At 37.6% G+C, this 27,951-nt stretch overlaps 1 protein-coding gene across 2 annotated transcripts; it reads right to left on the bottom strand.

Annotated features, from left to right (window-relative positions):
• Nucleotides 1-48: 48 nt before the first annotated feature.
• On the bottom strand, nt 49-26,033 carry hepacamb (hepatic and glial cell adhesion molecule b). Of its 2 annotated transcripts, none has more exon segments than NM_001386850.1 (7): nt 49-3,093; nt 5,235-5,305; nt 5,621-5,703; nt 5,790-5,883; nt 16,192-16,473; nt 18,920-19,261; nt 25,880-26,033. In NM_001386850.1, coding segments are annotated over 7 exon segments (1,290 nt in total). In that variant the 5' UTR covers nt 25,968-26,033; the 3' UTR covers nt 49-2,763.
• Nucleotides 26,034-27,951: the final 1,918 nt, after the last annotated feature.

Below are 27,951 nucleotides of genomic sequence, written 5' to 3'. Positions count from 1 at the left end.
AGATTCCAAGTAGGTCTTCTTCAATGTTTTATTTAACATTTTAACATTCCCTACTTGTCATTTACATTCACCAAAATATTAACAAGCCTAAAAAATATAATAAAAAAAAGAAAAGAGGACAAACTTTCACTGCTGGCTTGACAAAGCCTGGTCTATACAACAGTTTTTGCAGTGTAGTTTGAATAGCCTACTAGGGCAGTTTGAATACATGACAACTGTTCTTCTAGGTCAGTTGATGCAACATGTACCATGAAGCTAGATTAGCTGAGCTATTCAATTTTCAGTTTAATTTGAACCATCTTTAGGCTTTCATGTGGCAGCTTGATTTGATTTTCTCTTTGTTTTCATGGTATTAACTGAGCTAGTGTAACCCCACTGGTTCTACACATCCCAACCTGCTCCGAGCTGGTATCAAACCGGCGACCTTCTGCATGGGAGTCGGTTGCTCTAACAAGGAGACTAAAGACCATGGCCTCGAGCATCTGTCGCAAGAGCACCTTTAGAGGTCAGAGGAGTGAGGTTTACCAGCACAGCACTTACTAGCTGGCCTCCGTTACACTAGCTTAATGGTATCAAAACCCAGACTTGGTGCAAACTAGTTTAAAACTTAAGAAGTTAGTCCGCTAATCATAGTACAGGGCCACTGGCATGCCTTTCAACTTGGCTAAACACACCCACCTGGAAACCTCTCGGATGGCAAGTAAAACTCTGGTTATAGCTGTTTCTGGTGTGTTAAATTGTAATCTTAAAGAGTTAAACTCTTCAGGACAGTGGCCCTAGAACTGAGTTTTCACACCTCAGTTTAACCACTTCTGTAATCAGTTGTCCTCAGAGTGAAAATTCATTTTTGGAAAGGGTTTTAATACAGAAAATAGAGAAAAACATAGAATCTGTGGGTCAGCAAATGATTTCTGAAGAACAGCATGCAGTTTAACAGTTCAGGACAAACAAGGGACTCGTGAACTATCACTAAGCAAAAGACACAACTGTAAATCATTTAGGTTTACTACTCAGTAGTAGGATTTAGTGTATTATTAGTTTCTCCTGTGGGCTATATGTAAATGCCATTTTATGTGGAATATTTTGAATATTTTATATTTATTTCAGTACCAAGAAAAATAATGAATTTTATATGACCCCTCTAATAATGGTAAAATAATTACCATTTTGTATATTTTTCAAGGTGTATATACATTTCTGACATAAACTGAACATCTGATTTCAACTGAACAGAAGAAATGAACGGTCGAAGATTTCCAAATAAGATGGAGAATCAGAGCCCCAACCATCAATTACATAATCTGCAAAAAAGTAGCAGTTCTAAGGTGTTTACAACCTCAAACGGACTTTCTAGAAAAGGGTCCATGCACCTGTTTAAATCTTCTGAAATTTTTAATGACATTTGTAGTTATGTGCCATTAGCATCTTCCCAGAAATTAAACTACACTTCACAATTACATGGACCAGTTCACCTTTGCCTCAAATGGTTTAGTCAGCCATTCCTATTGTTTCAACCAACTTACTTACTCTCAGGGCCGTTTATATTAAAGTTGATATTTAGCCGCATCATGTTGGTGTTTGGAAACATCTAATATTTATGAGGTGGGTTGTTAGGCCAATGCTCAACCCCCAAACCCCAACCTTAAGGACCAGTACATACACACATAAACTACGGACAATTTGTCTTGTTTACCAATTTGTATGCTAAATGTGTACATTGCTAAATGTCAATGAAAAAATATTCAAAGGCTTTTATTTTCTTAAAAAGCGTTAATGTGAATGCGTCTGAATATTCTGATTGGCTGGAGTAGACGTCTTATGTCGGCGCGTTCTTAACATAAACATTCTCTTTCTGGCAAAATTGCAGCATTCCAGCAAATTGTTAAAACTTTCTTTTCCGGAAAATTACAGGCAAAGGTCTGTATGTGTGAATAGGGCTATTGAATATATTTACAATCTGTATATCCTGCATTTTGCATTTTTACAATCTGTAAACACGAGTGGCTTTGTGATCATGCATGGCTGTCACCGGCCACTTTATAGAGCACAACTGTCCAACTTATCAATAACACAAAATTAGCTTACCCAATTCTCCCATGCCAACACGGGGAGATGATGCAAACTCCACACAGAAATGCCAACTGACCCAGCTGGGACTCGAACCAGTGAACTTCTTGCTGTGAGGCAACATCACCCACTGCACAACCGTGCCACCCACCTCAACCAACAGCAATAATTTCTGCATTTTAGTTTTAGTAATTTCAGTATCAATCAGCTCCAAACATGATCTGATCTGCTAATTTTTAGTTACGATTGTTCGAGACCTAAACTTTAAGCATCAACAAAAAACATATGAAAATCCATCGCAAGCTATCGTACATTGTAGAAAACAAGGCAAACAGAACTTAAGCTCAAAACAGTGTCAATTGTAGTGATATATACTATGGGGCTACAGTGTTCAATCAGCACAGAAGTATAAATTAGGCTTTAGATTACCTGTGTCAGAAAATGCATTGAAGGACTGTGCTGGGTTTGCTGGGTGTAGCTAAAAGGCTTTGTCAAGCCAACACAATCACATTTCATCTCTGAAAGTGAAGATTTCCTAGCATGTTAAATCGACCGAACATTCACTATATGTTTTCATCTACTAGTGCATAGTTTTGGAGCGTAGACTCATGTGTATTTACAAATGTACATACATTAATATAAAAGTATCTGTGCATGACTATACAGCATCTGTCTTTTTCCATCATATACAGTAGTCTATGTTTTTGGGGAGCCTCTGGGATCTTGTGGAGGGGTAGAGGGATCCTGAGGCTTTCTGGCTGGATTAAAGGACACAGGGGATCGAGGGGCTTGACTGGACTCCCGGCCATAGGGAGAGGAAGGCGCCGGGGGACTCTCGCTGTGTCCTCTCCTGCGGCGGTGATGCGGTGGGGATTTGGTGGAGGTGCGAGGGTATCGGCGAGAGGAGCGAGCTGGCGGCTCCAGTGAGTCAGATGGAGGAGGTATTGAGCTGCTGTAGCTTGGAGGACTGCTGCTGTTGGAGGTGCAGGTTTCACATGCTGATGCCGGTTCGCCAGGAGGAGAATCCTGGAGATGTCAAGTGAGGCATTTTACACGCCTACATCAGTTACAGCTCTTTCATATTAGCAAGACGGTAACACTATAGATTGTTGCCAGCAAACCACATAGGAAGTAAACTGAATATACATCTTACCTTTTAAAGTAATAATCTAAGAGAACAATATAACATGTTTGGGGTAACCATCACCACTTTAAAGCACATAAATGTTATATATACCTTGTAATTATTGGGGGGTTGGGATGGGTCTGGTGATCACCTGTGTTTTGGAATTGGAAAAACTGTATCTGATTGGACAGTTAAAAGATTTAACTTGCGCCATCTGTCTCTGTGGGATAGCAGCATAATAACAATAAGTGACATCCGAGGACTCGCCACAGATGACTGGTGGGGGAGGGGGATGTGGGGTTAAAGTCCCTGGCATCTGGCTGTGATCAATACCTTTCATTACAGTTTGGACCACAGTGCCATATATATATATATATATATATATATATATATATATATATATATATATATATATATATATATATATATATATATATATTAAAAACAACCTAACGTTTTCCCAGAGATGAGTTGCGGCTGGAAGGGCATCCGCTGCGTAAAAACGTGCTGGATAAGGCCCCAATTACACTAGTGCATTTTAGTTTTAAAACGGCGTTTGAGATCAAAAACGATCTGCGTCCACACTAGCGTTTCACCTAGCGTCTCTGAACACATCTCCGTCCACACTACGCCACCTAAAACATATATCACGTGACCATTTGTGCACTCTGAGCATTCGCGTTCTAGTATAAACAGAAAGTATGCGTCTCGCTCGGCATTTGGTTATTGTTAGTCAACAAACGCCTGTTGAACATTAAACATGGTAGCAAAGAAAGCAAGAGAGGTATTTTTGTGGACAGACGACGAGGTTGAGTTGTTACTAAACGTAACAAATGAATAACTGCACAATGGTGCCTAAAACAGACAATAGTGCAAACAACGCTCCCATTTCTGTGCCCATGTTGTTGTTTACAGAACTGTCTTCCGGTAGCGTTAAAGCCATGTGTTATGGTCATGTGATAGGGACCATCAGCAGTCCAGCCTCCGTTTTCAGATGTCTCCGTTTTTCCTCATCCACACTGAAATGGAGCAGCAGTGTTTTGGAATGAAAACGGTCCCTCCTGCGTTTTCAAAACGCTCCGTTTTCGGCGCTCGAGAACTCCGGCGTAGTGTGGACGGATGGCGTAACCATAGCAAAACTTATACGTTTTAAAACAAAAATGCATTAGTGTAAACGGGGCCTAAGTCCATAGTGAAAACACCCGAAAAGTAAGTAAGTAAGTAAATAATTCCAATAAAACATTTGTTTTTAAGTTGTTTTCTGCCACTGTAACGCAGAAAGGCCTTTGTCCCGCCCTTACGTTTCACGCAAATCTAGACAAGGTCGACTGTGATTGGTCACTTTTTATGTCAGTCAATTCCCCGCTTCGGAATCCTGGTATATTTTATACATTATGTAAACTTTTTTTAAGTATATTATATATTTCTGATGAAATAGTGACTAGAAGAGTTTTGGTCTATTTTAGCAGCGAGATTAGATCCGATGAATCCAAACAAAGATCACAAATTTGCACTTTTTTTATTCTCAGTTTTTTCAGTTTTTTTTCTCCCATCCTGTAGCCTATTGGTATATAGTAATTTTTGCTTCAAAATGTTCCATGTTTTTACTGTGTACACTCAGTTTTTTTCCCATTGTTTCTCATATAGTAAATCAATAACATTTACAGGGTCTAAAGAAAGTAACCTTATTACTTTTACTTTTGCCCAAACATTTCATATTGCCCCGTGAAACTTACCCATTCCTACTGTGTAAATTCAGTTTACTTATTAAAATTGCAGGCTGTAATCAAAAGCATTGCCAACAAGACTATAACACAGAAACACAATCATCTCAAAGTTTGTTCTGCTGTGTATTAGAATATGTGGTAAAACATGAATATTAATATGTGAAGCAGTCATGTGGTTGCAGGTTTGGCCTTTGCTCTCTGACTCACAGACAGCTTCACTAAGGAAATGGAGCACTCATCCACTCAAAAGGCTATTTTTAAACAGAAAGCCGGTGTGATGGGAGAGATGCAATTAAATAATGATGTCATAATACCTTTTCCTTTAAAATGTAGAGCGATACAGGATTCCTGCGCTCGTGGTCAGTCATTATGGGGATGGCATCTTCTTGAAACAAAAATTAACATAATTACATAAGTATAATGAATTATAATAAAATCCATTTGTAATATATATAGAAACAATATACAATTCTTTTATACGATTATACAGGTAAACCATAATGAGGAATATTTCCAGTATAGCTTATTAAATCTATGCCACAAAGGATTAAGGCACTTCTAAAGGCAAAAGGGGGTCTAACCCAGTACTAGTAAGGTGTACCTTCTAAAGTGGCAGTTTAGTGTAAAATTTAAATTAAAATATTCAATGTAGACAGTATCAATGTAAAATGAAGTAACAACAGAATTATATATTACATACCCTCTGGCTTGACATCATGGTACCTAATGTGGTGGTTTGGTGGAATAGTTCTTGGTATAGATTTGGACTTCTGTCTTTTTGATCTGTTAATAAATGTATATGAATGTTTATCCACACAAATAGGGTTACTTTAAGGATAGATGAGGGGTAAAAAAAAATAAATTCATACTTTTTTGTTGGTTTCCAGCAAGCACACACAGTTACAAGGGTGATGAGGAGGAAGATGCCCACTGTAGACAGTATGATATAAAGGGAGCTCCTTTCTGCAAACATAATGACATTATAAGCCATTTTAGTTATTAAAAAGTTGCACAGGAAAAACGCTTACCAAGCCCATTGAAAAAGTATGCCTTTACCAGCATTTTTGCAAAACTCATACATTTATTTTGCGGATGTTTTTTAGCTTCAAACACGATTATGTTTTTGGGGCAGATTATTAGTTAGAGCTAAATGATTCTGGCTAAACTAATAATTATAATTATTTGACCATTCTGAATCAACGATATAAGTAATAACAAAATAAAGTTATTTGTACAGCAAACGTACCATATTTAACGACCATTATTAAGTTGCAATAAATCTGTTGGTAATACTTTATTTTGATGGTCCATTTGAGTATTAGTTGAATGTCTACCTAATATCTGTTGATACTGATCCTTCAACAGACGTTTAACTGACTATAAGAAACAAGTACCCTAAACCTAACCCCAACCCCAATCTAACAGTCTACTTATAATCTAATGAGAATTATTTGGCATGTAGATGCAATGGAACTTAAATTCAACAGACGGACTATCAAAATAAAGTGTGACCAATCTGTTTCTTAGGAAAAAATGCTGTTTTAAGGATATTTCATGCTTTTAAGCAAAATGTATTGGAAGCTTTTTTAACATTTAATCTATGAAGCATCTTAATATTTACAGTTGAAGTCAGAATAATTAGCTCCCCTTAGATTGTTTTTTCTTTTTTAAATATTTACCAAATTATGTTTAACAGAATAAGGAAATTTTCACAGTATGTCTGATAATATTTTTTTCTTCTGGAAAAAAGTCTTATTTGTTTTATTTCAGCTAGAATAAAAACATTTTCAAAAATTTTAAACACTATTTTAAGGACAAATTTATTATCCTCTTTATATTTGTTCTCGATAGTCTACAGAACAAACCATTGAATACAATAACTTGTCTAATTACCTTAAACTGCCTAGTTAAACTAATTAACCCAGTTAAGCCTTTAAATGTCACTTTAAGCTGTATAGAAGTACCTTAAAAATATCTAGTCAAATATTATTTACTATCATTATGGCAAAGATAAAATAAATTAGTTATTAGAAATGAGTTATTAAAACTATTATGTTTAGAAATGTGTTGAAAAAAAATCTGCTCTCTGTTAAACAGAAAGTGGGGGAAAAATAAACAGGGGGGCTAATAATTCTGACTTTAAGTGTATGTACAAGCTACTAGTAACTATTTTTATAATAGCTTTTTAAAAAGTTAGTTAGTTACTAGTGATTATTATTTACGTACCTTTTGAAAAGATTGCAGGGGAGCACAGGGCACAAAGTAACGTGGGGTAAAATGTTACACAGAGTTTTAAGGTATTTGCTCAGGGTTAACCATGGCATGCTTCTGAGGTTTTCACCACAGTGTCTGCAGACGTCATCCTGCCAATTATTGTAAAAGTTTGGCAAAATTTGCATGAGAAACATGGGAGAAACCATTTTTGCAGCATAAAAGTATTTTTTATTATAGTCGATATTTTTCATTAAAAAAAATCTGTGAAAGTATGTTCGTAAAATCTTATATTGTTGTGATAACCGTCTTCTAGGCTAAAAGATGGAACTATTTTGAAATGTAAAAAAGACAGTGACTGCTAGCCAGTTTTGATGAAAACGCGACACAGCGGGTAAGTTGTAACAGGGTGTTACAATTAAGGTACACACTGTTGGACACCAGTTAAACTAACAGAATCATTGTTGAATATTGAGTGTAATGTTAAGAACTAACCGCAAGGACATCCTAGACACTACACTACTGGAAGAGTTCCACTCACAACATCCGGAGATGCCGGCCCCTCGCCCCCGTGGAAGACCCCGGCGTCGAGAATTGCCTCACTTCAGGAGCCGTTCGTTGGGGGGGGGCTCTGTCACCGACTCGGTCCCAGTCATTCCCCTTGCTGACCAGCAGAGGTCACCATCTCCGGACTTCTAACCATTACGTCATCCATTCCACCTGATCCCAGCACACCTGTTCTCCATTCCACTAATGACCCACGTACTACTTATAAGCAGCTCACACACACACTTCAGTGCGAAGTCTTGTTTAGCCCCGGCCAGCATTTCTGAGCGTTCTATCCTGCCTGATCTCCCGTTTACCACTTCAGCCCGTTTCACGACTCTGCTCTGTCTTCTGCCTGCCCTCGACCAAAGCCTGTTTCCTCGGACTCTGATTCTCGCTGCCTGCCCCTGACCAAAGCCTGTTACACGGACTCTGAATCACGCTGCCTGCCTCTGACCCAAGCCTGGTAATCACACTGTGTCTGTTATCTGCTACGTCTCCCTTGATGTGTATGTTGTATGTCCGCACAGCCGTGCGAGTTGTTGATGTTTAAGTGTGACTTAATAAATACTGCAAAATGGATCCCTCCGTGTCAGTCTCCCCGTTACAGAAGACTTCGCCCAACACGGATCCCGCAGCCATCCAGGTTTTGTCTCACGAAGTCACAACACAAGCTCAGGTATTGTCTACTCACCAACAACAACTAACACATCTAACTCAGTTAACAGATGAACTGGTGAAATCACTACAAAACCTGCAAGCTGCTGCCACCGCGCAACCCACCGCCAACTACTCTCCGAATCCACTTGTTGTTACACAACCCCCAATGACTTTCGGAGCTCGATTGGCATTCCCTGACAAGTTCTCAGGTAACCCAGCAAAATGTAAAGGCTTCCTATTGCAATGTAAACTGTTTATCGCCCAACAGCCCCATCTGTATAAGGACGATAATGGGAAAATTGCTTTTGTGTGCTCACTGCTCACTGGGAAAGCACTAGACTGGGCTACTGCAGTCTGGCCAGACAGTACCCCGATATTTCCCTTGTTTAATGACTTTCTCAAACGTTTTTGCACTGTGTTTGACCATCCGGAGGGTGGTCGTAACGCTGGCGAGGAGCTACTTTGCATACAACAGGGAGATCGCTCCGCAGCCGAGTTCGCACTGCAGTTCCGCACCTTAGCAGCGCAAGCTGGCTGGGCTGATGATCCGCTTACCACGCTCTACAGAAAGGCTCTAAGACCAGATTTGCAGAAAGAGATGGCATGTCGTGACGAGGGAAAAACACTGGATCAACTAATCGAACTTTCCATAAGGTTAGACACTCTTCTCCGCACTCGCAATCCACTGTGCTCAATTGCTTCCAGTCCTGTATCCTCTGAGATCTCCGCTGAACCCATGCAATTGGGTAGAACCCGCCTGAACCCAGAGGAACGAGAACGACGGAGAAGAAATCACCTGTGCATTTATTGCGGACTTCCAGGTCATACGAAGGTTTTATGTCCCAAGAAGCCTCTCCCTAAAACCCTCTCGGTGAGTGCAACCACTATGTTCACTACCACTAATAATGTTATGAATTTGCCTGTCATTCTGAGAAACAATGGAGATGAAATTGAGACCATGGCCATGATCGATTCAGGAGCCGCTGGCAACTTTATTGATTACACGTTTGCCACCACTCACTCCATTCCTTTAACCTCCTGTGATTCCTCCATAGCCATCACTGCTGTAGACGGGCGCCCTTTGGGAGAGGGACGCATAAAATTCCAGACTCAACCAATCTCTCTTCAAACAGGCTCTCTCCATGAAGAGGAGATTTCCCTTCTTGCCATCGACTCCCCTAAGCACTCTGTAATTCTTGGGTTACCATGGCTACAACTACATGACCCTCAAGTTTCCTGGAGAACTGGTGAGATCACAAAATGGAGCAATCAATGCTTTACCCAATGTCTGCATTCTGTTTCCCCTGTCCAGATCAACACAATTACCAACACCGAAGACCATGAACTCTGTCATGTTCCTGATGCTTATCATGATTTAACTGAGGCATTTAATAAGCAGAAGGCTACCAAGCTCCCTCCACATCGTGAAAATGACTGTGCCATCGAACTGCTACCAGGCACCACGCCCCCTCGTGGTCGCATTTTCCCCATCTCTCAACCTGAAACTGAAGCTATGAAGAACTACATCTCTGAGGAGCTAGAAAAGGGCTTTATCCGACCATCTACCTCACCCGCTTCAGCAGGCTTTTTCTTCGTCAAGAAGAAGGATGGCAGCTTACGCCCATGCATTGATTACCGAGGCTTAAATGAGATCACAGTCAAATACCGCTACCCCTTGCCATTGGTTCCAGCCGCCCTTGAACAACTCCGATCCGCCCAGTATTTCACTAAGTTGGACCTCCGTAGTGCATATAACCTCATCCGCATACGACAGGGAGACGAGTGGAAAACCGGGTTCTCTACAATCGACGGCCACTATGAATACCTCGTTATGCCCTTCGGCCTAGCAAACAGTCCTTCCGTGTTCCAGGCTTTTGTAAATGAGGTATTTAGAGACATGCTCAACAAATGGGTCATAGTGTATATTGACGACATCCTGGTTTACTCCAATTCACTATCTGAGCATATTCAGCACGTCAGGGCAGTGCTCGAACGCCTCATTCAGAACCAGCTATATGCAAAGATCTCCAAGTGTGAATTCCATCAGACCTGCATTTCGTTCTTGGGTTACATCATCAGTCCCGAAGGCGTGGCCATGGACCAGCAAAAGGTCGACTCCGTAACACAATGGCCACAACCCGAAACCATAAGACAACTGCAACGATTCCTGGGCTTTGCTAACTTCTACAGGCGCTTCATAAGAAACTTCAGTTCAGTCGCTGCTCCACTTACCGCCATGGTAAAAGCTAACAACGCTCGCCTAAAATGGAACCCAGACGCTGTTCGAGCGTTTACTGAGCTCAAAACCCGCTTCTCCAGTGCACCCATTCTGCGTCATCCTGATCCCGAGCAACCCTTTATAGTTGAAATCGACGAATCCAACACTGGAATTGGAGCCATCCTGTCTCAAAGATCCCTAGTCACGAAGAAGCTCCATCCCTGTGCCTTCTATTCTCGCAAGCTCAACTCCGCTGAACGGAACTACGATGTGGGAAACCGAGAACTCCTCGCCATGAAAGCCGCGCTAGAAGAATGGAGACACTGGCTTGAAGGCGCCAAACATCCTTTCACTGTCATCACCGATCACAAAAACCTGGAATATATCCGCTCCTGTAAACGTCTGAACCCTAGACAGGCACGATGGGCTCTGTTTTTCACTAGATTAGACTTCCAAGTCACCTATATCCCTGGCTCAAAAAACATCAAAGCAGATGCTCTTTCCCGCCTCTCAGACGATGAAACCTCCGAGTACAATGATGAACCCATAATCAAAAATCCTCTAATTATCGCTCCTATCCAGTGGGACATTGAACATGAAATCCTTCAAGCCGCCGAAACCAGTCCCACGCCACAATCCTGTCCAGAAGATAAGATCTTTGTTTCTCCGTCACTTCGAGAAAAGCTCATCTACGAGGTACATGACCACCCCAGTTCCGGTCATCCAGGCAGCACAGCCACCGTACAATTGATTCAATCCCGCTATTGGTGGCCATCCATAAACAAAGATGTCATCAACTTCATCAACAAATGCTCACCCTGCCAAATGTCTAAACACTCCTGTCACCGTCCAGCTGGATTACTCCAACCCCTGGAGGTGCCACACCGTCCCTGGTCACACATCGCCATCGATTTCGTCACCGATCTACCCATATCTCAAGGCAAAACCACCATCCTCACAGTAGTAGATCGATTTTCTAAATCCTGCCGTCTCATTCCCATACCCAAACTGCCTACAGCCATGGAAACAGCCGAGTTACTCTGTGAGTATGTGTTCCGGTACTATGGTCTCCCCGAAGACATCGTGTCGGATAGAGGTCCCCAGTTTACATCCCGACTCTGGTCAGCATTCTTCAAAAACCTCCAGGTGAACATTAGCCTAACATCCGGCTATCATCCCCAATCCAACGGGCAGACAGAGCGCTTGAACCAAGAAATCGGCAGATTCCTCCGCACATACTGTCACTCCAACCAGAATGAATGGGCTAAATTTCTGATGTGGGCAGAATATGCTCAAAATTCCCTAAGAAAGGCATCTACTGGACTAACTCCATTTCAATGCGTACTGGGCTTCCAACCTCCTCTCTTCCCCTGGTCCGGCGAGACCTCTGAACTCCCCGCTGTGGATACCTGGTTCAAAAACTGCGAAGAGGTTTGGAACGCAGCTCACACTCACCTCTCTCACGCCGTACGGCGTTTCAAGGAACAAGCCGATCGACACCGACGTTCTGGACCCATGTATTCCCCAGGACAATGGGTTTGGCTTTCCACCCGTGACTTACGCCTCAAACTGCCCTGCAAGAAGCTCAGCCCCAGTTACGTGGGTCCGTTCCAAATTGAAAGACAAATATCTCCTGTTTCGTTCAGACTGACACTCCCTAATCATTTCCGTATTTCTCCCACTTTCCATATCTCTCTGCTCAAGCCTGCTGCTGGTCCAGTCGAGGCGGATAGGGAGGTGGCAGCCGGTGAACAGGGTCCCCCGCCTCTCATGATCGATGGTGAGGAGGCCTACCAGATCCACGAGATCCTGAGATCAAGACACCGGGGTGGACAACTCCAATATCTCGTTGATTGGGAGGGGTACGGTCCGGAGGAGAGATCTTGGATTAACCGCAAGGACATCCTAGACACTACACTACTGGAAGAGTTCCACTCACAACATCCGGAGATGCCGGCCCCTCGCCCCCGTGGAAGACCCCGGCGTCGAGAATTGCCTCACTTCAGGAGCCGTTCGTTGGGGGGGGGGCTCTGTCACCGACTCGGTCCCAGTCATTCCCCTTGCTGACCAGCAGAGGTCACCATCTCCGGACTTCTAACCATTACGTCATCCATTCCACCTGATCCCAGCACACCTGTTCTCCATTCCACTAATGACCCACGTACCACTTATAAGCAGCTCACACACACACTTCAGTGCGAAGTCTTGTTTAGCCCCGGCCAGCATTTCTGAGCGTTCTATCCTGCCTGATCTACCGTTTACCACTTCAGCCCGTTTCACGACTCTGCTCTGTCTTCTGCCTGCCCTCGACCAAAGCCTGTTTCCTCGGACTCTGATTCTCGCTGCCTGCCCCTGACCAAAGCCTGTTACACGGACTCTGAATCACGCTGCCTGCCTCTGACCCAAGCCTGGTAATCACACTGTGTCTGCTATCTGCTACGTCTCCCTTGATGTGTATGTTGTATGTCCGCACAGCCGTGCGAGTTGTTGATGTTTAAGTGTGACTTAATAAATACTGCAAAATGGATCCCTCCGTGTCAGTTTCCCCGTTACAATATATATATATAAATGTTTTTTTAATAGAAAATATTTTAATAAAAAATATTTTATTGCTAATAATGCAAATAAATGCATTGTATAATAATGTATAATAATGCAAATAAATCAAAATGTGTTTATCCAATAGATAAATAAATTTGAGGAAGTACACTATTTAAAGTAAACTGAATTTAAATGAGCTGCCTTTTAAAGCATGTGTTACAACCTCTGTCTGTTACAGCTTACCCATCAGGTGGGGTAAATAGTAACATTTTTACTCCTGACACTTTTGGAAATAATGCAAAGAAACCATGGATCCGGCAGTCATGCTTTCAGTGCTCATTTGTAGGAGAGGCTTGTGTGTTGTTGGAAAAAAATGTGGCTTGTCTAACTTCTTTACTTTGTTCATTATTTAGCCAAAACCAAAAAGTGTACTTGCACTCTTTTATTACATGAGCCTTTTTATAGTGCATTTCAATACTCAATAGAACTATTCTATTGTTAACTATAGTAACAAATTTTAGTGCATTTGACTTTTACTGACTTTATTTTGTGCATTTGAACTGTCATTGAGATATAAATCATACAGTTTTGTCTAGTTTGCATTTCAATTGTGAAAAGTACATTTTGAATAGGCCTAGTTATTCATTAGGTTCTAGAACAGGGGAGGGCAAACTTGGTCCTGGAGGGCCGGGGTCCTGCACAGTTTAGCTCCAACACTAATAAAAAACACCTGAACATGCTAATCAGGAAAATCTAGCAGGTGTGTTTGATTAGAGTTAAAGCTAAACTGTGCAGGACACCAGCCCTCAGGACAGAGTTTGCCCACCCCTGTTCAAGAAATAGTAATTATTATTTATACAGCATTTTTTTGTAATTATTTCTAGTAACAGTTCTTATCTAGATATTTACAATTGCTTTTAAGTGGTATTATGTCTAATCCAAATATCAACAGTAGATTGAAAACTTTAAAACTTGAAATGCTTTTCCTAAAAATTTAACTATCACTTTATTTTGATGGTCCCTTTAACGCATTTTATTGAATTTAAGTTACATCTTCTACATGTATCTCTACATGCCAACTAATTCTCAATAGATTATGAGTAGAATGTTAGGTTGGGGTTAAGGTTTAGGTAGGGATTAATGTATGTTGACATGTTCTTGCAAAGTTTCTTATAGCCAATTATTGACGGAGCAGTATCAACAGATATTAAGCATACAGTCTACTAATACTCAACTGAGAAGTAACTGACATGTAGTTGCAATGCAACTTTTAGTCAACAAAATGTGCAATAAGGACCATCAACATAAAGTGTTACCACTAAACACACAGAACGAAGAATAACTATGAAAAGGCATGGACAGCAATTATTGCACCTGACCTTTACTAATTATTCATTTACAGTAGTTTCAAATTTTAAGAGAGAAGGTTGTTTAAATCAATCACACCATGCGGGTTACCAATAAACATTGTGCTCCTGAAATTACCAGGATTTGCATCATTATTTAATGCCTAAAAAGCATGTTTTATATGTTGTGCTTGAAACGGAGGCAGTTGGTGTTGCCAGGAGGAGGCACTGCAGAGAACAGTAAGTGTATGGAGTGTATGTCAAATATGTAATTTATGATTTGCTTCAGGAATGAATATACAACATAGAACAAACAACTACACTCTCAGAAAAAAGAGGTACACCGTGGTACAAATAATGTTTCCTAAGGAACAGTTTTGCACCCTTGTAAAGGTTGTATGGTACAGAAAAGACCTCTTGAAATGAAAGTACACAATTATTCTCATTAATAGTGTTGGACAAGTCCTTTATTACAGCACCTATGAAAATAAATATGACTGGAAAGGCAAAGTGACTTTATGAATAATTTCCATATTAAAACAAGAATCATAATTTTTAATCATGTTTAAAAAAAACTCATAAACATAAATTATTAAGTTCTATAATACAAAACAAGTTGTAAAACATAAAACTATAAGTATTGTAAACTAAACATGTAAGGCATTTTGACACTGTTAGGTTCAAAGTGTCTTATCACTGTGGCGGTACCATTATGGATCAGATTTGTATCTTTGAAGAAGGTACAATATAGTATCTGCAGGTTTAAAAACCAAAGGTACTTTTTTTCCCCCCGATGGTACAAATCATGTGTTTGAAGGTACAAACTGCTATGATATAAATTTGTTTCTTTGTCCTAAGGTACAATTCTGTTTCATAAAAAGGTACTGCCCCAGTGACAAGGGTTTGTGTCTTCTTTGGTACAACATTGTACCATTTTTTTCTGAGAGTGTAGGGTGAGTAACGTAATCCCAGCACAATTTTATTTTCCTCAGACAGCATACGATGTGTTCTACTTGTGCCTGAACTGTTAAATCACAAACAAAATCAACATAATAGATCATAGTAAATTCTGTGTGCCTTAGTTTGTACAGTTATTGTATTTTCCAATATGAAAATTAAATGTTATGTCATTTTCTCATCAGCTTAGTCCCTTTATTAATCTGGGGTCACCACAGCAGAATGAACCGCCAACTTATCCAGCAAGTTTTTACGCAGTGGATGCCCTTCCAGCCGCAACCCATCTCTGGGAAACATTCACACACACACACACACATACAGTACGGACAATTTAGCCTACCCAATTAACATGTACAGCATGTCTTTGGACTGTGTGGGAAACTGGAGCACTCGGAGGAAACCCACGCGAACACAGGAAGAACATGCAAACTCTACACAGAAACGCCAACTAAGCCGAGGCTCGAACCAGCGACCCAGCGACCTTCTTGCTGTGAGGCGATAGCACTACCTACTGCGCCACTGTTTCACCCTAGATGTTATGTCTTTCTTCTTAAATATGCACATTTATCATCTGCAGAAATTTCTACCTTACTGGTGCAGTTTTGGAATTGCACTCTTATGCAAATTTGCCCTCATGTTAGAAGTCATAGCAAGTAGCAATTTAATATAATTCTTTCCAAAAATGTCACCACATAATTTCCAGAAGCTTGAGTTGCACTAAATACTACTGCTACTACTACTATTAATAAAAAAATAATCATAATAATGATAGTTAAAATGACTTATTCTTACTGTAAACGGTGAGTCTGATTGCTGGACTTCTCATGCTACTAATTGGGTTCTCCACCATACAGCTGTAGACGTCATCATCTGACATCTGTACACGTGTGATGGTTAGCACCTTCTGATCTGAAGAAAGCAGCAGACGCGTCTCATTTAGCAATGGATGGCCACCTTTTGCCCAGCTGTAGATGGCCTTTGTCCCTGTGTCATGAGTGCAGTTTAACGTGAAGTTCTCCGTCAGTTCCAGAACAGTGGAGGCCAACATATAGACGTGTGGTTTAGAGATAGGCTCTGTCAAAGTGTCAGAAAGAATTTTATTAACATGATTTAATGGCATGATAATGATTCTGAAATATCTACACCGGTCAATGTTTTGATGTAATGAAAGGATACTGAAAAATCCCTGCTTTACCTACAATGTTTGAAACTTTTGCACTGCTCTGTTCAACTCTATTAAGAAACGCTCTGCTGTGAAATGACAAAAAGATTTAAAAGGTAGCTTGTTCCGCATCAGCCCTCTAACAGTGTTTTTCATTCACAAAATGATTGCGATGGCCAATCAAATTAAAGTAGGCAGGGTTTATGTTTCAGAGAACTGCAGCCTGGTAATTTCAGTGTGGAGTGTCAGTGCAACAGTTGAGTTCCAGAAGTAAAAACTCCAGTCCTGCATTAATTTAACTTATTTTAAAGACCTTATTTTTAATTAATACATTTATGCAGAAAAAAAAACATTGCTAAGCTACATTGTCCACGAATGCAACTCTCATTTTCACATGTTCCACCATTTTGTTTAAATAGCAAATCTATTTGCACCACTTTGTAGACTCATGGGTGTGCTGGTCTAAAAAGGAGGTGTGTTGAGGGGCATTGTTGACGTGTTGCTTTTAAATCTGCGTCATTGACCAACTGAAAGCAGGTCTAAAGTCCAGAGCAGGATGTGTTAGTTATGCAATTATGCGGGTCCAACCACTTACACATTACTTAATACTATTTTTTTGACCATACTTTGTTATTATTGTTCATTTACTCATTTACTGGATATTAGAACCAAATTTAGAAATAGTTTTGAAACAAATATTTGCGCTTAACAAATAAAAGTAAATATGTAGGCTAATTGAAGTCTTCAGTGGAGTACAACACTGTTTCCTTATCCATGAAAGTAAAGGAGCAAAGTAAAGTTTGAAAGTAAAGTAAAGAGAAAGAGGTTGAATGGAGGAGGCTCATTCTTTATCCTTGCACTGCAGATGACCTGTTTTCTCTCTAGTGAAGCGTTCAGTTTTTCCACTTACAAAGTCCGCCATGTAAATAACAAATGTGCCATGGCGCAACACAACTTTCTCTTAAAGAGAATGAAATAAGACTCTGATTGATTTAATGCACACTACACTCAAAACACACATATAATTTGTAAGAGAATAAGCACAACCCTGTTAGATTATGCGCCAGGCGCAGAGCATATTTTTCGGTCTTTAAAATATCAAAAGTAAATTCAGACATTCGGCTTTTGTGCCATGTGCTGAAGACTTAGATTGCTAAAATAGATTGTTAAAAGTGTTTGAATTCAGAAGGAATTTCAATGTCTTGAAAACAAGATGGCAACCACAGCGAAATCCTACTTGTGTCTAAATAAATAATTACATAATTGTTTATTGAAGTTTGTATACATGACAAAAATCAAAGTTATTTGTTTCATTATTAATAGTGTCTGTTAAGTGTTTAATAACTTTCATATAGTCTAACTAAGAAGTTGAAAGTATAAATCCTTTTGACGGATAGAGTATATCAACCAAGAAAGCACAAACAAAACAGCCTCCATTCCAGTACTCAAATTCACTGTCTCGTTTTCATTCACTCCTTTATATGGACTATATTATCTTCTGTAGGAACTAATGTAGGGAATAGTGAATGAGGGTATATGGGGCAATTTTACGCTTAAAAAAGGTAGAGAAACTTTAAGAAGCTTTAAAGGACTTTTCAGGGTTTTTCAGTTAGCAGAACTTTCAGTTAACAGATTATTTATACAGTAACAGTGAAATATCCATAACCGCCCAAGGGAACTGCTCAAGAACCAAATATTTTTTATGTGGTTATAAGTTTTAATTGTTAAATTGGATAAAAATTGATCAAAAAGTATTGTTTAAAATATTTGTCCTTACTTCATTCATTCATTAATTTTCAGCGTAGTCTCTTATTTATCAGGAGTCACCACAGTGGAATCAACTATTCCAGCATATGTTTTACTGAGCGGATGCTCTTCCTGTCACAACATAGTACAGGGAACACTAATACTCATTCATTCACACACGCACTTATACAATACGGACAATTTAGTTTATTCAATTCACCTATACCGCATGTCTTTGGACTGTGGGTGAAACCGCAGCACCAGGAGGCAAACTCACACCAACACATGGAGAACATGCAAACACCACACAGAAATGCCAACTGGGTCAGCCGGGACTCAAACCAGTTCTTGCTGTGAGGCCACAGTGCTAACCACTGAGCCACCATTAATCCTTTCCCGATTAATTACAATTGGAAAACACATTGACCTATCAATATTGTTATCATTAATACTTTTACTTTTGCTTTATTTTAATTAAATAAATTCACCCTTACTAATCATAAGACACATAAAAAGATGACAACATCTGAAAGATAATCTACAATGTCTGTTTTTCTTTTAAAATTTTCAATTTCAAAAATGTCAATTAAAAAAAAAACACTTCAGTCTCACCATCCACAGTGAGATTGATGTTGCGCTCTCCAGTGAAGGTGTCATCTGTGATGGAGATCTCGACTTCGTAAGTGCCCTCATCAGAGAGCCTGAGGTTGTGGAGCAGCAGTGTCCCGTTCTCAAACACCAAGATCCGGTCTCTGTATTCTGGACGCAGGTTACCGATGATCTCTGTGCCGATGGACTGGACCACTGTGACAGGTTTGTCCCTCTTCAGCTGCCATTTGATCACAGGAGAGTCCTGACTGGTGCTTGAGTAGCGGACAGAGAGCAGAGCTTCTCCACCCACGGTGCCTCTGATCAGAGTCTCCAGACTGGTGATGTTCACCCCCTGAACAAATGCTGGGACACAAACATTTCATCACATAAACATTCATTCATTCATTTTCTTTTTGGCTTAGTCCCTTTATTAATCTGGGGTTGCCACAGAATGAATGAACCGTCAGCTTATCCAGCATATGTTTTATGCCCTTCCAGAGCGCCTGGAGGCAACCCACGCGAACACGGGGAGAACATGCAAACTCCACACAGAAACGCCAACTGTCCCAGCCAAGGCTCGAACCAGCAACTTTCTTACTGTGAGATGAACGTGCTTCCCACTGCACCACATGTAGCCATCACATGAACATCTCATCAAAAATGTGGGGTCAAATTTGTATATAGCGCAAAAATACACTGGTAATCTATTGACACTTGTGTAAAATAAAGAACATAATGGTGTGAAAAGCATAGTTCAATCAAAAATTGAATTTTTCCTACTATTAACTTAGACTCTAGTGGTTCTAAATCTTTTTAAGTTTGCTTATTCTGTTGCACACTAAAAATATATATTTTGAAGAAAGCTAAAAACCAGTAACCACTGTAGTGCCACTGTAATTTGTTAATGGTAGTATCATTATTAATGGTCTATCTACAACTGATAGGGAAAAGTCACTAAAATGCTCACACTAATACAAACAATAGACCATTTTATTTTAAGGCAGGGTGTCGATCCATGTGATTGGTTTGGGCCTGGGTGCGTCCGGCCAAGCTCCTCTGTTTGGATGATGTCACGTATTTGCGGGATAGTGATGTCATTATATCCACATGCAGCGAAGCCGCAAAACGAAACAGACGTCAAAATGGAAAAACGTCGCTGAAAACAACCATCTAATTTATTCCTTCAAGGTTTGTTTTTTTCTGAGCTTATCAGAGTTATGTTGCATGGTTGTGCTCCATTGATTTATTTAACTACTGTGTATTAAGTTAAAGGTTTGATACTGATCTTAAAACTTAATCTTGATCTTGAACTTAAAGTGGCGATGAGGCTTAAAATATTTTGAGAAGGTCTTTTAAGATTCTTAAAAAGGTATTGAAATTACCTTTAGGATTCCTGCATATACCCTGTTATAGTCTGTGGAGCCAATTCCTTAAAAAAAGAACGACTCACAAAGTGACATTTTGAATTATTTTAGATTGTTGTAAAAACAAAAGATGAAAAACTTAAAATAGCAACAGGAAATATTAAAACAATTTTTGACCACTTTTTATAGCCTAATTTTGATAGAAAAATGCTCTTCCTGTGACAAATTTCAGTTATGGTATAATTTGTATCTTTATTTTAATGTATTTTTATTGGTCAGTTACCTACAAAATAAACAAAAAGAGGAATACATTTTAGGTGAAGTGAAGTACTAGCAATACCTTTTTCAATAATAAGGGAATTAAGAACTAAATTCAAGTAGGCCTACTATAACGTAAAATATAGTATTTCTGACAAATTTCTTTATAATTTGAGTTATGAATTAAAGTATTGCAATACTACTTGGCATCGTGATACATCAGCTGGGACAGTATCATAAGGTGGTATAAATGGTATATACCGACAACACTAATACAAAAAAATAATAGATCAAAAACCACACTTCTCCTAAGTATATGTTTTGGATTTGATGAGCATATCATGCAAAATAAAATTTCTGGAATTATATTTCTGAGACAAAGTCTTGTGATTTTCTCCCTCTCCTTGTTTGTGGAGAAGGTCTCATGATCACCGGTACTGAATGAGGTCTAACACCTAACTATTTTAAAAATTACACATACCAATTCTTTTTTTTTTAATTGTAAATTAATAGACAAAACATAGTATAAGTGATTTATTTGAACACAAAAAGTACATTGTGTGAATGGAGTTCAGTGCATATGCTATGCAGCATAAAAGTTTGAGTGTATTGTATGCATTAATGTATGAAATATGCTTAAATATTTGAGTAACTTTTTATGTAGTTAGTGCATATTTTAGTTAAATAATAATAATAATAATAATAATAATAATAATAATAATAATAAAAACACAAGTGTTAAACAAAACAAACTTTCCTGCACTAAGACAATAGTCATGTGGTGTAGAAGCTGTGAAATAGGTAATAATCCTCATGGCTCATAATCAAATGGCTGATGGTTCGATTCATTCAAGCAGTGACCCATGTAATTATGCTTTTGAGAAAGGCACTTCACCTCAGGCTCCTCCAGGAGGAATGAAACTGTAATAAGTGCACTGTGGGACTTTTGAAATTAAAGTGCCTTATAAATGACACAGTTACATAAAGTATGACTGATACCAATTAGATGTGTACATTTATGACATTTCTAAATAATAATTCGGGATAATTTTTTTCAGAAGCTACAGACCTTTTTTATTTTTGAATCTGATTTATTTGTGAATCTGGGAGTGAATCACTACATTTAATTACATTAGTTTGATTAAAAAAAAAACTATATGCAAATCAGAGAAAACAAAACAGAATAGTCCATAGGTTTGCACACTACAATTCCACAAATCTTGGAAACTGTAAAATACATAGAAAAACAACGGATACATTTTAAACTTATGTAGATTACTTAAAGTTTACACATGGATGTGCCCAGAGCTGAAGATCTCATCTGGTGCACTTAGATTGCTGCTAATTGGTGAAATTTACAGTTCAGCAAAAAGGGTAGGTTCATCTTCAGCTGTTAAAAATCAACATCAGAATACTGAATTGAGGAAATTAATGTAATTTTTATCTCTGGATCATTTCACTAAAGGGGCTAGATAAGGGATTTCGACTAAAGTGCAGGCTTTTTTAACAATGGTGTAAAGTAACTTGTTACAAATACTCACGCTACTGTAATTGAGTAGTTTTTCTCAGAAATTGTAATTTTGTAAGTTTTTTTTTTTTTTTTTAATGTGAACTTTTACTTTCCCTTGAAAACATTTTAGTGCCGTGTCTGTACTTTTACTCCACTACTTTCCTTCAACCTGCAGTCACTACTTTATTTTTTCCTGTCTATGGGGATTAAAAAAATCAGTCCACTTTATTCCGGTCCAATCAAATCACACATAGAAGGTAAATTGCATCGTAATGAACTACCTTAAGACATGGGCGATTTATAATTGCCGCAAACTGTTTGGAAGCCTTAGATGCCCAAAATCTTTACATCTATTGACCCAGCTCCCACATTCCCACATTGACTGTTCACATGCATGTCACTGATGAGAAGATGATGGATGTTTACTGTATAATGACCGAAATGGCCTCAAACACCCAGCAGGCACAAAATGTCAACATGATGTCAGATTGATGTTGTACCCCAACGTTATGGGCATGTTGCATTTTGTTTGGAAATGCCAATCGGGTTGACGTCAGAGGTCAACGTCAGGCCAACATCAATGTCCATTGTCCAACCTAAAATCAACCAAATATCAACATCTAATGATGTTACAGCTTGACATTGTATGGACGTTATCAACATAACGTCTATCGGATGTTGGATTTTGGTTGCCATACCTGATGAATAAATGTCAGTATTTGACGTCAATATGATGTTGATGTAAAATGTTGGTTTAACATTGGATTTCAAACACTTTCTAACATAACCTAAAATAAACCAAATATCCATGTCAATTGACGTTATTATTGGAGATCAAAAAAACGTTGTCCTTAGACACTGGCTAGATATAGAATTTTGGTCACCTGACGTTACAACCTAAATCTAACCTATTATTAATGTCTTATCACGATGTGTACCTGCTGGGCAATAACTAAATCCACTATAGAATGTTACGTTTACACACATCCACAAACTACATGTAAATACATGTTTTTTACAGCCTAATATTCACTACTTACTTTACTTGGGTACTTTTAAAAGGTCTACTTGTTACTAATACTTTAAAAAATTACAACAGGTACTTTTACTCTACTTGCACCACATTTTTAGGTAAATAATAGTACTTTTACCGAAGTATGATTTTCAGTACTCGTTCCACCTCTGACTATGTTACAGGTTTATCTTATAATCCAGTAAAAGGCATAGACTGCTTTGTCTGGCAGACATACAGAAATTTTGTGAAAGGGTAAAAACAATACAATGCAATGGCACAACAAAATGCATCTACAGTATAAAGTGCAGTCAAACTAAAAAAAGTCAATTTTTTGTTTAAATAAATACAGAAACTTTACCCTCATTTACAGATATGCATATTAAAAAATTCTGTATTTTTAGATTTTTTCTGTTTCTAACATTATATTAATGTACAAAACTATTTTTACCCTTGCTAGTAATATCAACAAATGCCAAAACTTCAGAGATTTATTCTTTCTTTTGCTCTGTAAATATTCTTAGGGTCACGAAATGAAAGATTGTCTCTGTGTTTGTCTGATAAGCAGCAGAATAAAGCCCAATTCCCTGGTAACTGCTTACAGTGCGAAAGGCCTGCCAGAGACGAGCACAAAAGCTTGAATTGTTTGGCCCAATTTCCTGGCATGAAAAGATGCCACAGAGCAACAAACAATCAGTGTGATTAGATGAAAAGTGACACACGGGGCTCCTGTGGCTCTGTTGATGACAACATTGGCTGATTGTACAACACAACACAGCTTCTAAACTATGTGAGGATGGCATTGGCTTTCATGATGTGGTGAATATGAATATGAAGTAGAGTGTAAGTCTATGCATCTTTGTCTTTCTTGTAACATTTTGTGTTGATAATATTGGACACTGCTGGGTAGATATTATACACATTATTACGCCCAATTTATACACTAAATTACTACAGTTATGAAAACAAAAGGGGTTTCATCACCACACATTCTTTTTTCCGCTATTAATGGCTTAATACTGTAGATTTTTACAACAATTTACAGAAGACACACATTACAATGCAATTCAGTATAAATCTTGTCAGGCACATTTACAACAAAAACATTGGGTGACATGTTAAAAAAATTAAGGCTCAATACTCAATTTAAACTCAATTTGTGAAGTTTTTTATAAACTAATTTCGAGAGGATTACATGCTTATGATTGCTTGCAGCCGGCCCCGCATTATTCAATTTATGATTCACCAATCAGATGATTCCTAAGCCACTATACAGTAAATACCCTAAGTACCATATGACAGCCATCCTCATTTTGAAGAATGCCCCCTTCCACCCCTACTCCTTCCTTCTTTTCTTATTTCTTCCAGGACAGCATGGCAAACAAGCTTTATAATCAATCATCAGCTACTGTAAGTGTGAACTCTTGAAAAGAATCAAAGTGCAGCACCAAAGTAATATTTCAGTCTTTTTGCTTTGCTGCTATCTTTCAAACCTCTACAACTTATATATATATGTTGCCTTAACTTATTTTAGTAACTTATTTTAGTAAGCAAATCAAGCAAGTAGCAAAATATTTTTTTAGTTATACAAAGGTTAATATTTTAATGAGTTTTAATGATGTAAGTTGAGATGACTTTGTTTTTTTAATATTTTAAAATCTAATACAATTATGATTACTCATTCTTGAATGTGTTTAATACTTACAGGTCAGAATAAGTACACTGTAAAAAAAAGCTTATACGACAGAAAGTCGTGACAACTAATGCTTTTATGTTACTTTAATAAACTTTATTAAGTAATTCAAGTATCAACTGATTTGATGCTGATTTGATCAACTTTTTAGCTATACAAAGTTTAACATAACATATTTTGTCTGATTGATTTAAGTAAAGACGAATAGAAAAGTTTATTTGATTCAACTAAAGAATTTAGGCAGGAAGATATTTTTTAATACAACATAAAGTAAGTGTTCTCTTTCATTTTTACATTTTTACAACACCAAAGCAATAGTTGAACCATTTATTCATTCATTAATTCATTTGGGAGTCCTATTGCAATATTCCAAACTGTTTAATACATTTTGTGACTTAAAATACATTACTGCCGTTGCATTCTATGACCAAATATTAAACCATCTGCCATTTATTTAGAATTCTGTTGGATTTTAAATGATCAAACAACAGAAAATTAGATATTCAATTAAAAAGTATTGTGGAAAAATATAGTCGCTAACACAAGCTACTGAATTATCTTGTAAGAATGGTTGCTATCCTCATTAGCATAACTTAATTTCTGTATGTTCTCTAAACATTTTAAAACAAGGAACATTTAAAATATTAAAACCTGTTTACAGACATATAAAAGTTAAAACATTTAGAAGGAAAAATACAGAATGTAAAACATAATTTAAACACGAAACACTCTAATAACATTACTGCAAGTTTGATCATGACGCTGAATCAAACTTCCTAGAATGCTAGTTGAAGATCGGAAAATGTTGGCTAGGTTAATGATTTATCAGAAAATCAGAAAAGCTCTAAAAATATATGCCTATTCTATGCTATGGAGTTCACAACTTAAATGAGGCACGTAAAAAGTTCCATATTATTCCATATTAACATGTACTGTAATATGGCATAGTTATTTCCTATGTTTCTACTCATAACAGCCTCCTTAGAACTTGACATATGACAAATGAAGAACAGACAATATGACAATGAACAGACAATATGAAAATAAGAAACTCAACCACCAGCCAGTGCATGTCTAAAGCTCTTTGTCGGGGCCAACAGATTGGAATTTTGAATTAGGAAAAACTTAGAATTGTTCCTCTTACCTGAGTGAATGAGAATAGTAAGACTGAAGAGGAGATGGGCTGCAGAAGTGGCTGATGCCCAAGAGAAAGCTCCCTTCTCTGCCTTCATCTTGGGTCTAACTTTCACAGTCTTCCCAAAACAATTACCATGATTTGTTCAGTCTGAGCACGTCCCCCAACTCAGAGTCCAGCCATTCCTTCTGAGGCAGACAATGCTGTACTGGACACGCACACACACATAAACAAACTCATGTGCATGTGTACAGTACATGCATTCATACAAATCTTGCATTATGATGGCATGTTTGTGAGTCGTTGAATAGCTATGTTTGTGTAAGAGGGGATGCTTATATGCTATGTATGTGTGGGGAGCTTGTTTTTACTTCACAGCCTGTAAATTAAACAATAGGTTAACAAATACAATTATATATATATATATATATATATATATATATATATATATATATATATATATATATATATATATATATATATATATATATATATATAGACATCTGTACACACTTTACAGTCCCTCCAGGATATTGCAGGAAATTTTTTAAAAATATATTTGTAGCCTGAAATCACCATTCCTTTACCTATTGCAATTGTGTTTTGCTGTGAAAATACACCAAAATCTTGGTAAACATTTTTTTTAGCTCTAGAACTCAAAAAGACATCTATACAATCATGTCAAAATATATCAAAATGCTAGTTTTTATTCATCTGAAAACTTCAATTGCTAATGACAATTTTTTTTATGATTTTGTATGACTACAATTAATTTAACCTACCTTGATATCAAACTAAATCTACAGTCCTGCAATCATTTTTTGACATTGACACCAATGTTGACATCAAGGTAATCAATTGAGTATTTTTTACATGTTTTTTTTATGTTGAAATTCAAGAGGAACTGACTTTATATTAAAGTATCTTTAACTAATCTGTTGGAACATTTATTCAAAAAAATATTTTATTAATTAATAAAAATATATTGTTTTAAAGTAAATAAATATATATTTTCAAGAAATTTAAAGAAATAATATTCAAATAAGCATTCTAATCGCCACATTTTAGTTAACATAAACAATGCTAATAGGTGTGTTGGGCCCAAAGTGTGCCAAGAAAATATATACAGTTATAGTATATTTATAGTTTCAGACAGCAGACTGAACCTCTTTTACAAAGCAAGATGGATCCATGTTGTTTACATCAAATTCTGACCCTGCCTTCTGAAATTGCAGCAGAAATGAGTAATAAATTCCAATTATCTGTTGACCACACTGTAAAAAAAAATAAAAAATAAAAAATTCAGAAACAATCTCTAAATTTTTTACAGTAAATTTTTGTCATTTCAGATTGTATTCAAAACTTAGTAAAATGACAAATAATCTCTCTAAATGAACAGTTTGACTTTCATTTTAGGTACTTTATTATTAAAGACAAATTACTGACATTTGTGTTGTTTATACAGGGAAATTACATTATTATTCATACAGTATTTTTTTCTGTTATATTAAATTATATTCAAAAGTTTGTAAAAATTACAAACAATATCTGTAAATTAACAGCTTGACTGTTATTTTATGTACTATATAAATAATAACAAATTACAGCAATTTGTCTGTTTTATACAATAAAATCTCACAGTTTATTCCAGTTTTTTTGAAGTACAATTTAAAATTACGTAAAATTAAAGAAATAAATTTTAATTAAAATAAATATATAAATAAAAAAGATCGTAAAAAAAAAGGTCAAATGACTGGCATCTATGCCTGCCAAACGAAAACCATAAAATTACAGTAAAATTTCTGTGTTGAAATAGTGCAAAACATAATAAACCCACAGATATTTTCATTAAAATGTTTACAGAAAAACACTGCTATTTCACAGATATTTACTTGTTTATTATGATTAAATTCGTACAATAAAGTTACACACTAAGAGCGCTCACATGCACCTGTTCCGGATTCCGCTGATTGCACACACACAGTCGGAGGATCGTTATGAACTGATTACATGGACTTTAAAAGCAGCCGTGTTAGTCAATGTTATTGTGTGTAGTCATGTTATGCTGTTATTGTGAACAT

The sequence above is a fragment of the Danio rerio genome, chromosome 5 (genome assembly GCF_049306965.1).
Source record: "Danio rerio strain Tuebingen ecotype United States chromosome 5, GRCz12tu, whole genome shotgun sequence".
Taxonomy (NCBI): Eukaryota; Metazoa; Chordata; class Actinopteri; order Cypriniformes; family Danionidae; genus Danio; species Danio rerio.
This window is presented reverse-complemented; position numbering and strand designations above follow the sequence as displayed.